This window comes from Seriola aureovittata, chromosome 2, assembly GCF_021018895.1.
Source record: "Seriola aureovittata isolate HTS-2021-v1 ecotype China chromosome 2, ASM2101889v1, whole genome shotgun sequence".
Lineage (NCBI taxonomy): Eukaryota > Metazoa > Chordata > Actinopteri > Carangiformes > Carangidae > Seriola > Seriola aureovittata.
This window is the reverse complement of record NC_079365.1, coordinates 30527276-30542500: the sequence shown is the minus strand read 5'-3', so window position 1 is coordinate 30542500 and position 15225 is coordinate 30527276. Positions and strand designations below refer to the sequence as shown.

Genomic DNA, 15225 nt, shown 5'->3' with positions numbered 1-15225 from the left:
GTGTGTGTGTGTGTGTGTGTGTGTGTGTGTGTGTGTGTGTGTGTGTGTGTGTGTGTGTGTGTGTTAACGCTGCCAAATCAACTGTGAATAAGTACAAGTTTAGCATCTGTCAGCATGGAAGCACTCAGCACTCTCTAATGTGTGTGTGCGTGTCTGTGGACAGTATATATCCCAGAAAGTCTCACACAACACACAACACACAACACACAGCACACACACACGCACACACACACACACACACACACACACACACACACACACACTTCAGACCACTTGGCCTTGTAAGAGCCTGCCATTTGCAGGGGATCCAGCCTGAGTCCATTCCCTGGGCTGACATCAGTTACTAATCACCTCAATTCTCTTGTCATAGACCGAGCCCCCGAGGGTGCAGTACACTGTCTGGAAAGAGGATGTGTCCTTTTGCTGTCTCAGTGCCGAGATTCATCATTTATTTCGTGACTTTTTAAGGCGGGGTGGAGCGGACTGGGGCGTAATTTAAGACCTTACAAAACCTTTGGGTCGAGGCGCTCCCAGGACTTCCTGATGAATCAGCTGTCACAGCAGTTACGTTTGCAAACTCCTTCCTCCTCAAGGAAGAATGTCACAAAATGACTCAAAGAGTCAGATTGTGGTGCTTCTGTTCTCAAGGTTTGGTAACTGCTACAGCTTCAGATGAAACTACGCGAAGCGGCAACCTCAAGGGCTGAAACGTGAAGCGAACACTGAGGCTGCAGTTCCTCAAACGACCACTAGAGTCTGGCTCCAACAGTGAGTCAGTCCCCATAGACTCCCATGTTAAAATGTCCAACTTTACAGCAGAAATAAACATGTTTACAGCCTGGTACAAAAACTGTTTTGGTCTCTAGAGATAATTTCCTCCTTCATGACACCTGTTTATATAACTCACCTGTTTACATTTTATTAAGGACTAAAGTTATGGAGAATTGAGGGGCGTGGCCTCTTTGAGTGACAGGTGGGTGAGCATATGCTTGCACCAACGTCTCAGCTCACACACGCCCCTCCTCTTTGACTAGTTTTGGATTAGCTGGGAGTTAGAGGGCGGAGTCAGACACTGCCAAGATGGCGACGGTGGAGCAGCTCACTCTGAGCTTCAGAAACCTGTGGGTGACGTCACAGAGGCTGCGTCCATCTTTATTTACAGACTATCAGCTGCGCTCAAACTAAAACCTTGTTAGCTGATGTTAAGATGATGTTTCTGACCATCAACGTTAAACTTTCCTCAATGAAAGACGTTTGGGAAAGTCATCTCTCTACATCCGCCTGACATTTCCAGCTTCCTCTCATCTTTAATTCATTTAGGGTTTTTGGAAGTATATTTCTTTTTATTGGAATTGTTAGAATTGGCATTTTATGTGACCAGTGTGACGGCCCCTCTGGCTCTGCTGTCCCTTCAGGTGTTGGTCGGTGGGGTTAGCATTAAACACCATCCCTCCTTATTTTCTCTCTCCCTCCATCATCCCCCTCTTGCACCACATGCTTTCTTTTGTTTGGTTCCTACTTTTTATTTGACACCATCCAACACCACCCTTTCATACATCCACTCACTAACACTACTGACCTGCTGACTGGTTTTCTTTTATGTAAATAAATCTGATTTGTTCCTTATTTCAAGTACAACTGTGTGGATTTCCCTCCTTTTGTCGTGGCCTAAGAGCCGGGACAAACCGCGACGGCCCAGTTGACACAGCTGTCAAAATCCCACCATCACATCTCCATCCCCCTCTGGGAAATACACTTAAATACTAAATGCTTCATTCCAGTGCTGCAAGATTTAAAAAACAAAAAACAAACTGTAATTCAATAAGTTTGGCTTCCACAGAAATCAGCGTTCAGGTACAGAGGTGTGTGTAGCTTTAAACGAAGACCGGGGTGCTATTAGAGAAACACGACACCCAGGCGGTAGCTACCATGACGGGCACAGAGTGGATTGTCTTCGAGCCCAGAACAGTGTGGGTGGAGATATTTGTGAAGCTTCACATCTCATTCAGCGAGACACTGCCACATATCTCCCTCTTAATCACCCACCTCAGTTTTTATTAGCCGAAGCCAAAACATGTAATTTCTAACCTACAAAGTTGCACTAATTATTTAACCTTTTGCTCTGATATCGGAGGCGGCGGGGCTCGGTTTTCTCGCTTCTGAAAAAAAGTTCCTGATTGGCTCGCTCTTGCGGCGAGGTGTAATCAATTGTGGCGAACCCGTGTGCTCCCGTTTTAGAAAGCAGAAGAATCTTAATTCCTGTCTCTCTGTTTCCGACGGGAGCTTTACTGCAGGTGTAGATGTAGATTTGCAGAGAGAATAATTACCTTGCAATGCATCAAAAGGGATGGACGGACGAGCATCTCTCACCACACAGAGGTAATGGGATGATAATGATGGATTCATGATGTTTCTTTCAAACGTGCACATTTTACATAAAAATAAGGAAGAATCACTGAGCACAGATGACGTGCAAAGAATGACGGAGATGCACAGATGACGTGAAATAAATGACCAAATATACCAGAGGACGTGGTTTAACCAAATGCATCTGATGTTAGTTTAACTTGCCTCACATTTAAAAGTGGTAGTTCAGGTTATTTGACTTGAGATTGTGTGAGTTACTCATCTATAGTCAGTGATGCGCTGCTGTGGGCGGGGCCATCAGGTAAAGGGTTAAAAGATAAGTACCTCCCACAACCTCACGTCAAATAACCCCAACTGTGATACGTCACATTTTTAAATTTAAGCCTGAATATTTTGCTCACATATTACTGCACTTATTCCACAAGATTGTATCGTCAGCCATCAAGGAAAACATAAATACATCTTCTCATGATGCCGACACTGGGGACTGGATGTGAACTGGATTTGCAGGGGAATAGAAAAATCCTGAATTTTGACAGAAAATGACACAGATCTGGTGTGTGAAGAGAAGCTTAAACTCTGTGTGCTGGTTACTCAGAGCTGAAACAGCCGGGGGAGAAAATTACATGTGTGCCACAGAGATTAAAATAATAGGTCTTTCATGTTTCACACTCTTAAAAAGGAAAAAGGATGTGCAGCTCCCAAAATATGTGGTGGCCCTCTTCAACAGTTTTGAGATTTGTAAACACTGCAATTACCATGTGCATGTGCAGGACATCAGCAGTTATTACTGTTAAAAAGGAAAGGCAGGATGTGCGAGTTAAAATCCAGTTTTATTTCAAACTGAGGTTTTTGAGTTTGGCACTTTTTATTTTTTTTAAGGATATCGAATCATCTAATGAATAATGTTTTAATCTGGCAGAATATTTCTATGGGAACACCACATCCCTTTTCCGGGTGTGGTTCGGAGGTGATCAGATGCATTTGGAAAAACGGCTGCGAGCCAGAGGAGGAGGCGTGATGAGAGTCACAGTGAGGAACGGAGTCGGATGCGTTGATGTCTAGAAGTAAACATACAATACCCCACGCTCAGAGTTCTCCACGTGTGAATCTCTCTATCGGAGCAAGGGCAAGGCAGGTACAGGACGGGACAGGAAGGGGTGGAGCCAAAGACAGGAAACAGGAAGATAGAGAGAGACATAAAAGGGAGTGAGACTCCAGTCAGAGAGGCGGTGAAACATCAGTTTCATCTGTATTTTTTTTTGTTCTTGTTTTCCTGTTAACACCGAGGCGAAAGGCAGACCTGACTCTCCTCCAGCTTCCCTGATGTTTCCTGTAGATACGGGAACATTGCTACAGCTTTTTATTCTCAGGCTGAATTCATGCTGGCAAAAAAAATAAAAAATAAATAAAAAATACACAGCCTTACTTCTATTATTTACTGGCACATATTCAGTGTCCTGGCTGATACAGAAAATGAACTCAACTCTGAGACACATGAGTTTTGAACAGTGTGAAATCTATGTGTCTATGTCTGGAGAGCGGTGAATGTGAATGAGCTGCGTGGAGCCTAAAGAGGTGGGAAAACAGATTTAATTTGATTTTTTATCTGTTGAGGCATCGATGAAAAGATGGGACCAGGACCCGCACGGGGTTGGGAAGCTGGCTTTTCTCGTGCAGCATGAATCAGCGCAGTGTGTGGGACTTGCTGCAGGTCTTCAGCTGCTAAGCGACGTATCGAGAAACAAGGATTTATCAAGGGACGACAAGGGAAGACGTCCCAGAGTTTCATGACGGGCATGAACAGTTTCTCACAGATGAGCCCGTGATTGTGCAGAGAAAAATGCATTTTGAGAAAATGTCTTTGAATTTGTACCATCACTGATGACGGTGAAATTCTACCAGAGGAGCTCTCAAATTAAATCTTTTGTTTCCTCTTTAGCAAAGCGACACATCGAGTGAGAGATTTTCTTCTCTCAGAACAAAAGGGAATAAAAAAGTAATTCACTGATCCGGGGATGGATTCAAGGCAGGAGAAAAGTGACGGGATGTTTATGAGAAGAAAGAAAAAACTCAGATGTAACCAGGGATGTTTGCTTCCCGTTGTCACAGTGGCTGCTGTTGAGATGTTAAAGAGTCGGGGGGAGGGGCGACTGAGCGCACAAAACAATGGATGTGCAATTTGGGCAGCAAAGTATTTGTGAGAAAGCGCGTCGCTGTGTGAATGTGCGTACACTTAAACTGAAACAAAAACTACTTTACATCACGCCATCCATGCACCGACTGGAAGATGATTTTACTGACAGTCAAACGGCTGAATTAGACAAATATTTTAGCCTTTAATTAGGGCCAATTAAGTTTTACTCTGACTTTGTTTTAGTGTATTATTGTAGATAATGATATTTCCTTTTAATCCAGCTGCAGTGATGTCACAGTGTTATTTTCCCTCCCAGCGAAATATAAAAAGGTTTAAAAATCTGCTTCATAATCGGCGTTTGAGTCAGTGTTGAGTCACTGATCTGAACCCTCGTCTTTAAGGACGACCTCGTCCTGAGACCGTCTTCCTGGAAACAACGAGCCCACAGGTCGTCTGTGCAGCGGATCATTGTGACCCACGGTTACGATTTGTTGCTAGGCGACACGTACTGGTCGTAAAGGGTAAAAGAGCAGGTCAGGAGGAGGTTGGGGTGGAGACCGGTGTTTCGATTCCCCGTGACCAGGTCACGACTGTTTGTTATTGTAACCATGGTGACGAAGGTCTGGTACAACGCTGCCTGTGCACTCCGCGTGATTATTGGATGAGGAGGTAGAGCGCGTGGTTCATTAACCAGAAGGAGACACTCGTCCGGGTCGGGACAGACGACCTGTGGTTGTTCAGGTCTGAGGACTGGTTGTCTCTTCAGATGACGAGGGGAATCATCTTCAGAGAAACTACCCACTGTGATTTCTCACATCATCTCAAGATAACTTGGCCTTCTCCTCTCCGCAGACAAGGACTCATTGTTTGTAGGAAAATACTTATAATACTAAAAACCGTGTCTAATCATTCAGAAACGTTGTAACCGAGGCTGAATGATGAGGAACTTTAAAGGACCTGTGGTTGTGAAGGTCGAGGAGGAGTCGAAGACCTGAGAGAAATAATTTGGTCTGTATTTGGACGAGAGCAGCGTTTGTGTGTCTGCGGCCATCGCTAATATTCAAACACACACACACTCACACGCACGCACGCACGCACGCACGCACACACACATACAGACACACACTAGCTGTTCCACTAAATACACGACATTAACAAAACCTTAGTGACCTAATACTCCCGGCTTGTGTTGTGCAGCTTGTGTGCATGTGTGTGCATGTGTGTGTGTGTGTGTGTGTGTTATATGCTCTGATTGGGACTAATCTTAACAAGCATCAGTAGCGTGTTTCAGGCGTGTCGCTAATCAAATAGCACCTCAGTCTCCACCTGCAACCTCTGTGTTTTTTTGTTTTTTTAATTAATGTAAGTTTAAAGCAGCTGCTGAGGCACAGAGACGTAACAATGATGATACGGGAAGCTTCAGTGTGGACTGACTGTCTGTCTGTCTGTCTGTCTGTCTGTCTGACTGACTGACTGACTGACTGTCTGTCTGTCTGACTGACTGACTGTCTGTCTGTCTGACTGACTGACTGTCTGTCTGTCTGACTGTCTGACTGACTGTCTGTCTGACTGTCTGTCTGACTGTCTGACTGACTGTCTGTCTGACTGCCTGTCTGTCTTGCTGTCTGACCCGGCCTCGCTCAGGACCTTTAAAAGTCACAGAGGGATGGGGTTAAATAATTTCTGAGGTTTCTGCTCGAATGCAGATTTAAGGCCCGAACAGAACAGAGCAGCTGCTAATGTGGACGGGCAGATTTACCCCGAGTCGTGCCGAGCAGCGGAGGAATATAGCCGGAGGTGATGTCTATATCGTTTGTTAATTTGCTTGTTTGCTACCTGTTTTTGTTTGTTTTTGTATCCAAGCTATTGAAACGCCATCGAGTCTTCCTCTTAAGAGGCCGACCCGCACGTAAAAAAGCTTCTGACAAATTAAAATCAGAAAACATGGCTGCAGGGGCTGAATTTTAAACAGCCGGCATGAAAGGAAAAACAGAGGTGGAAAAAGTTTAAATAACATAATTTTTCAATCAATTTACAGATCCAGAGACGTCACCTTCAACACACACACACACACACACACACACACACACACACACACACAGCTTCAGAAACATTAAGTATTCATCCATTCTCCTCTCAACCTTTTTATGAAAAATGTATCTTCCGGTGCTGCTAGTTCGAGCCCTCGGGGGCCACCTGGCTGTGAAAACATCGAATCCCCATTAAGACTTCAGCCATGTCCGGCGTTATTCACTTTTACATCACATTATCAGCAACATCCCCTGAAAAAATAAAGTCCATTTGGAACACGTGTAACGGCGTCCTGAAAGATTAATTGGACAGTTTTGTGCGCGCTCACTTCACTTCCCCCGACAAAGTTTTGTCTGGGAATAATTTATGGGCTCTGAAAGGCATGTAAAACACTTTCGATTTAAAAAAAAAAAAAAAACCCTTTTCCTTCCACTCGGACGGCCGGATGAAGTGTGCGGAATAAAATATAGATGACCCTGAAAAACAGGGGATGATATGGTAAACCTCCCACTGTCCGAATCTATTTGTCTGCACTGCTTTTATCAATTCTTCTCCTCTTCACAACCTCTTACAGTCTTTTTATTCCCTCCCTTTTGGCTTCTCTGCTACTTTCTGCTGTCGTTTTCTTTCCCACCCTCCCTCTTCACATCTCTCTGCAAACGTCCCTTTATTTCCCTCTCTCCGCCCTCGTCCTGGCCCGAGGATCATCTCCATATCTGTTTGTCTTCTCCTTCCCTCTGTCATACTTTCATATGTGCTCCATGACTCCTCCGTTTGACCTGTGCGGGACCTTTAGCCCTGACCGGCCTGCCTGGGTCAGCTTGGATTCATGAGAGCGTCTGAGCGGCATCTCAAACTGCTTCCGTCTTTTCTTCTTTCTCTCCGGCTTCACCGTCGCTCTTTCCCTTCTCTTTTCACCACACACACTGCGGTGTTGGTTGCCCTCTAATTGGCCTTTTTATGTATATTATGCCCAGTTAGCCTGGTTAGCATCTGATTAGCATATTCATTTGACCCCCGGGTTAACCAGGGCTGCCTTGTTTTCATAGTTTTTCTACACCTCACACATTTTCTTCCTTCCTCCCCTGTTTTAATTTTCCCTCCTCTCCTGCTCCCTCCCTTTATCCCCTACCTGCCCCCTCCTTGTACACCTGGCATTTCCCTCCCTTTGGCTCTGATGGACTTTTATCCTCTTGGTGGATATTCTCTGTTAGCCTGTGCTAGCCTCTGATTAGCATTTCCAACTGACCCTGTGGCCTCTGACTCCCCAGCCTCCCGATCCCGATTGAAATGGATCCAATGCTGCATTCGGACCAGCGGTAAGAAATCCAGTGAGTTATCTGCAAGTTTCCCCTCAGCGTACAAATGCCTGCGTAAAGTTTTATGTTTCCTTTGTTGTGCGTGAAGGTGTCGTATGCACGGAAGAGATTGACCACGTTCTTCTCTCCTGCCTGGACGCACTTTTCTCCTTCACTGTAAACAAGGTCTCCTGTTTCTTTGCAAACATGTGGACATGGATACGCTGTTAGAGCCGGAGAAGAAAAGTACTGAAAACAGGAGCTGGACAGTAGTTTAATGCTAATAAGGCAGGATTAGCTATTGAGCCTTAACTGGAGGTTTGTACAAGCATTTAAAGAGTTTTTATTTATTTATCTTTTTACATCAAATATTTGACTGATGCCAAGAGTCTTTCTGTCTCAATATATGACATTTACAGCCTGATTGCCTGAAGGGAGGGAGAAACCTGACGGCAGCAGCTGATGTGATAACTGTCCAAGCTTATTGATGGCTGTAACGTGGCGGCCGCCGCCACCTCGCTTTATAAAACACCACTGCCTCGTTCAGACACTTTGCACTCGGCTCTCACAGTAAATCTCTGCTAAACAACAACAAGCAGCAAAAGTCGGCATCATTTCATCTTCAGGGGATTAAACCAGCAGCAGTATTTGTGTATTTCTTTTGAAAACAGCCCAGTGGTTTTGAGTCTGCAGCGTTATTTATTCTGATGTTTGGTTGTAAAAAAAAAAAAAGTCTCAGGATTTCAAGCCTTGGGCAATCAGACCAAGTAATCCTCACGCCTTGCATTTCACCTCCCTGCGGCTCCAGACATAGTTTTACAGTGTAGATATGCTTCAATTACTAACAAGAAGAAAAGTGTCACAGTGGGATTGCTGGAGTACATTTGCTCTCTTTTGCTGTTTTTGCCATTTTCCCCTCAGTCTCATTGTTGGTTGACTGTATGTGCTGAAGCAACATGAGCGACACATTGAGGGACATTTTTTGCTTTGGAGGCGAAGTTTTGTGGAAGTTTTCGAGTGTGAATCGAGTAAAGTGGCAAAAAATAAAACGTGAAATCATGACACAGAACATGTCAGCAAAACAAAATGTATAAGCAGTAATGTGAGTGGGGTAGAGAGGGATGGATGGATGGATGGATGAAGTAAAGTCAAAGAAAGGCAGGTGATGGTGGCAGGCCAGTGTGCATGTTGACAAAGACACAGGAAACTGTGTATGTCTGCTAATGGAAATAAAAAAATAAAAAAAAGAGAAATAAAAGTAATACAAACCATCTGAGGTATTGGATATATCTAAACTCTGGGCACCTCTGTCATTATTATTTATTTTGCCTTTAAGGGTAAGAGAGGATTAAGAAAATCACCAGATTCGATACATAATTCTGACCTTTTATATCGCCTTAAGAAGCAAATTAAAGTCTGTGGCCTTCGTAATCGCAACAATCAGTGTGGCCTGCAATGTTTGATAACTGCTAATCTCTAAAACAACAGTTTGTTGTCTGACTCTGAAACTAAATGAAAAACATTTTAAATTCTGATTAAACCTTTTCACTGATATCCCCTTCAACTCACGACATTTACCTCCCCCCACCTGTCCATAGCCTCTTCACATCTGTCTGTTCATCTCTACTATCAACTATGAGGACACTTCAAATTAACATGAGGTCTATCCATCAATCAGTGTGTTCAGCCACATGGTTTAAAGATGCTAAATGTAGTATTTTATTCATCAACACGTACAAATGACACAATGGTCGTTAAGATGATTGGTAGCCTCTGTCTCGTGCCAGTGCTGCGGTTTTAGCTGCCATCTTTTAACTTAAATCAGCTGTTAGGCTCCGTTCACTATCTGCAAACTATTAAAGCTCCTCCAGTGTAAAGGTCTGTGTCCATGTGTAGTGTGATTATAGATCAGCTCTAGCTTCTATATTAATACTGTGAAAGTATCAAAGCCTCAGTCCACAGAGAAATGCACACAGCCTGTATTCAGAAACTGAGCCTTAAAACCAGCCGTCAGGACTTCTGGAACTTTGTGATGTCACAACGAAGCAGTCACCAAGCCCCGCCCACCTGGACCCACCATCCAAACCTTGCAGGATTTGGTTTCTCTGAGTGGTGACTGCTATATATTTGGTTGGATCAGTCAGAAATCAGTCAGCCAATCAGAAGAGAGGCTCAGAGCCTCCTCTCTTCTGATTGGCTCACCGACCTGTTGTTACTAGAGCTGCAGAGAGAAGCCTGAGAGAGGAGATGTAAAACTACACTGAGATGGTTCTTATATCTTCTGATGGATCAACACTTCAAATAAAACACAGGAAGTTTAAAATGTTACTGTTTTGTGCCATAAAGCAACTCAACAGCAAAATGCAGCACAGAGTCTGACAGAGGCTACCAACAGTCCTATCTGTGGGTTAAGGGAATTGCAGTGAAGATGCAAAAAAAAAAAAGGGACGTGTTAATGATTTATTACTGTTATTAAAATGCTACACATAGCACCTTTAAGCTGCTGCTCTGTCCTGGCATTCAGGTTTGTCACCTACCTGCGTTTGAAGGTGAGGACGACGCCGAGGAGGATGATGATGAACATGAGGATCCCTGCGATCACTCCGGCCATTTTCACCGTGCTGTCCACCTGCTTCTCCGGCTCCATGGCATCCGAGTCCTGCGTGGACGCACCTACACCCACAGACACACACACACACAGACACAGACACACACACACACACAGGTATGCACATAGTCACATTGGTAGGCAACCAAATACAAATAATGAGGCACAAACACGATCACATAGAAATGACCACACGAGTGCATGCACACAAACAAATACAAGGCGTGCGAACACACACAGACACACACACACACACACACACACACACACACACACACACACTTTACTATAAAGGTTTACCCTTGGTAGCCATCCTTGAAAAACACACGCTCTCTCTCTCATGCGCTCACAAATCATACACACGTTAGCCACAAACAAAGACGCACTGAACACACTTGATCCCAAGGTGAAGATACTCTAAACACTTCATCCACACGCAAAGAGCCAAACACGAGTCATAAACAACATGCAGCGATGTGCAGAGGAGGATGAAATCATCAGCATGCAAAAAAACACACACACAATATAAACAAAGTATAAAACCAGGACTCGGATATTTAAAACTTTTATCTTTTTGAAAACGGTTTTAATTTTAATGTGAATCTTTCACTTTGGTTAAACTTCACATGCTTGAAAATCACATTATTATAAACATTTTTTATTTTGATTAACACACATATACACAGGACAAGGACAAACAAAGCACAACTGTAGAAGTCACACGCAGACGTCAACTACACACATGCACATAGAAAACGCCGCACATGCACAAATGGCCCCCGAATCCCTCTTTTTTTTTTTTTTACATGAGGATTAAATGAGCTGGCGAACAGATCAACACACAGAGGTGGATGGAAAACACAAGTTGGGGAAGGTGAGCGCAAGGTTGGCGTGTGGGTGTGGGTTGTACAGGACGTCGATACATATTTATGCAGGTGAGAGCGCAGCTATCAGTGTACGGCGTGATGTCGAGGCCGGGAGGTGACTGTCAATACACTGAGTGAGGGGGGAGGAGAGCGTGTCACCTACGACTGCAAGGGGGGGGGGTACTTCCTGTTTGCTGCTTAGGCTTCCTCACTGATGATACATACACTTTATTTTTCTACAATAATTTCAAGTTAAAACATGATTAAGTTGTTTCTATCAATCAAAACGTTGCCATGGGAACAATCAAAGAAAAAGATGCACGCTATGGGTTATCCATCTTTAGACCCAATGAGACGTACACACATAATATATATTTTGTTGTTTTTAAGACACGTGACCAATGAAATACATTGTGATTTGCTGGAATTCATTATGGGGAGGTGAACTGCATTATGGGAAATGTATTTCTTTTTTGGGGGGGGGGTTGTTGTCAGTTTTAGCTGCAAAAAAGTTTCTTAAAGTCGCGGTTCTGACAGTGAAATTGACCTGAGGGAAACGGTTGATAAATGTGCTTCATTTTCCAGCCAAATTAAATTTGCAAGGTAAAGCTAATGATTTACAATAAATGTCAAAAGTTTAAGGTCTCAAATGGTTTTTATTGCATGTTTCTATCTGCTTCAGAGGCAGAGAAATAAAGAGTTTAGTGATAAGTTTTTCAGAACACCCTCAGGTGTTTGGAGGTGCCTCAGGTCTTAATGGGTTAATGCAACAGAAATTTCTAACTGTAATAATGTAATAATTTCTTGTGACTTCAATAAAGAGGAAACCCTGATAATTCCAATCATAAGTTAATTAAAAAAAGGCATTTAGTATGAGCCTGAACTGTTCACCACGCGGCCAGAGAAAAATAAAAGTACATCTATAATGAATACCAGCTGCAGCAGTGAAGGTAATGGAACCCAGAGATAGAAACAGAAAGGAGAGGGAGGTGAGGGCGGAGATAAACAGAGATAAAAAATAAAATAAATAGAGGAAGACAGACAGAGAGAGAGGGGGGGGGGTCATGTGGGAGATGACTGAGGAAGACAAGAGAGAGGAAGAAGAGGAAAACCAAGACGTTAGTCAGAAAAGAAAGATGGGGAGAGATGTGGGGAGGATAAAGAGATAGAGGAAAGAGCGGTAGAAGATGAATCACATGAAAAAGAAGAATGACCAGAAACCCTCGAGCGCAGGAAACCAGAGATCCTGCACATGAATGCACCTGTACAGACGAGCTCCCAGCAGCCTCTTGTTATAACCTTGATAGACAAAGACGGGCGATTAATAGAGTGATACTGCTGTGTGGGAGTTCAGTTTAATCCCCTGTCTCGCTCATCTTTGCCCCCCCCCCCCGCAATAACAACACAAGGTTGGTAGTGGAATCCACTGAGCTAAAGGCTTAAGCACCTAACCTTGGCACGCTCTGTAATAACTGCAACAGTCCTCAACGGCTGCAGCGATGAGATGTTCCTTTAAAAACCCCCTGAATGCCTTCAATGATAACACGCCGTCACCGCCTTTGTAATCCGATCATAGACGCCGTCCGCGTCTTCAAGCTACAGAAGCATCACCTTGTGAATTCAAAAATAAATAAAGAAATCTATAAAACACAACTGTCACTCTCCGTCCTACGCGCTAATGCCGGAGAGAAAATGCAGCCTCTTCTCTCGGCATCTCCTCGATGGAAATGAGAAATCAAACAGACATTTTAATGGCGGACTTCAGTATTAAGTGCTGTACTTTTTGAAAGTGCAGTGAAAAAATTAAAATAAAATAAAAAACAGGATACTCAATAGATGCTGAATGTTTTGTCTAGAAGAAAAGAAAGAAACTCTTTTTTAACTGTTCAAGCTATAAAATGTTAAAGCTTTACACAAAAAAATCCAAAGAAATCAAGGGCAGACTTTGTATTATCCTCTGTGTCTATCAAATTCTATACAGTTGTTATTGGTGCAAGAATGAATCTGGCTACAAAAAGTGCTTATATTGATTGCAGACATCTGCTTAATTCAAAGGCACAGTGGAGTCTTTCTGTGAGTGTGTTCAGAGCTTGATCCCAGTCTTCATTCAGTCCTTGTCTGCAGCAGCAGCAGCAGCAGCAGCAGCAGCAGCAGCAGCAGCAGCAGCAGCAGCAGCAGCAGCAGCAGCAGCAGCAGCAGCAGCTGCAGCAGCAGCAGCAGCAGCAGCAGCAGCAGCAGCAGCAGCAGCAGCATCAGCAGCAGCAGCAGCAGCAGCAGCAGCATCAGCAGCAGCAGCAGCAGCAGCAGCAGCAGCAGCTGCACCAGCAGCACCAGCAGCAGCAGCAGCAGCAGCAGCAGCAGCATCAGCAGCAGCAGCAGCAGCAGCAGCATCAGCAGCAGCAGCAGCAGCAGCAGCAGCAGCAGCAGCAGCAGCAGCAGCAGCAGCAGACTTCCACTTGAACTCAGACGAGAACAGAAACAGCATCATAAAAAAGGATGTGAGGAAGGTGGCTGGACAAAATATGTGGAACGCTTGCTGTAAATAGTCGGAGCGGTTCTGTTTTAGACGGTCACACCTCATCCAGATGTTGGGAAGCTGCTTTTAAAAACTCTCTCAGACCGTCTGAGCAGCGCTTCTTTTCAAATGTGCTACTCGATCCTCACAAGTAGAAACTATTTTCAGTACAGGATGATCCGAACGAGGGGTGTCTGCACATCCTGGTATTATATGAGCTGCATTCACAAGAAGGTAAAAAACTGCATGAAGCAAAAATTACCTGAAAATCACATAATGTCAAAATTTTGCCAGTTTAGATGCTACATTTAACAGAGGTCCCCTAAACGCCTCACAAGCAAGCTATTGGAAGACACTACAATTTACAGATGTCTCATAAACGCCTCATACAGAGTAATGGCAGAAACTAATTTACTGATGCCTCCTAAACACCCCACATGCAGACTATTGGGAAATGGTACACTTTGCAGCTGTCCCCTAAACGCCTCACATGCAGAGTATTGACGAACGCTACAATTTACAGATGTCTCGTAAACACCTCATACAGAATAATGGCAGAAGCTTTATATACAGATGCCCCCTTAACCCCTCACATGCAGACTGTTTGCAGACAGTACAACTTATAGATGTGCCCTAAACGCCTCACATCCAAACTATTGGTAGATGCTACAATTTGCAGATGTCCCCTAAACGCCTCACACGCAGACTAACGTAGCCTCTAGCTACAGCACACATCATCAAGGGGCTCCACTGAACTGCTGATACACAAACTTATAAAATCTCATCATTTACTCAAACACTCCTCCCTGAAATACGCTGCACAATTACTACAAGAGCCCGTCTTTAATCAGCCTGCAGGTAAGTGGGGCATAATTCAACCCATAACTTTACATATGTGGTGGCTTCTCTGGTCGCTAACCGGCTCATTTTTACACAATCAGCCCTGATACGTTCACAAGTGTGCAGCCTGCTGTTTTAATTCCCATTAACACTTTGAGAAAATAACCCAGGAAGGACTCTGTGTGACGGGCGGTGGCCCTGTAATCAGCAGAGGTGTACAGAAGTGTGAATTTCAGCTTGTCTGTGTCCATCAAGCACACTGCAGTTACAAGAGCCTGGAGCGGTCATGCAAGAGACGAGTTCACACATTTCCCTGTAGTCTGCGCCCCGGTAATCACCCCACAGGTGTATTAAACCTCAATCCCCCCCCCCCCCCCCCCCCCCCCCCCCCCCCCCCAGTGATCCGCAATATGTATCACCTAACACATTACAGCGTGACCCCATTTGTTCACACTTCAGCGGCCCACGTGCTGATTGGGTTCAACAGTTCATAATGTAACAGCGGCGGACCCCACCTGGCAACGGGTTCGGCTCCATTTAACACCGTGATTGGCCAGTTTGGG

General features: G+C 44.3%; 1 protein-coding gene across 1 annotated transcript in view; it reads right to left on the bottom strand.

Moving 5' to 3' along the window:
- Positions 1 to 15225, bottom strand: part of ptprt (protein tyrosine phosphatase receptor type T) — a 318930-nt gene that overhangs the window by 91169 nt on the left and 212536 nt on the right. Inside the window, 2 exon segments of the mRNA XM_056395774.1 lie at positions 3450 to 3482; positions 10371 to 10506. Of these exon segments, the coding sequence (XP_056251749.1) occupies positions 3450 to 3482; positions 10371 to 10506 (169 nt within the window).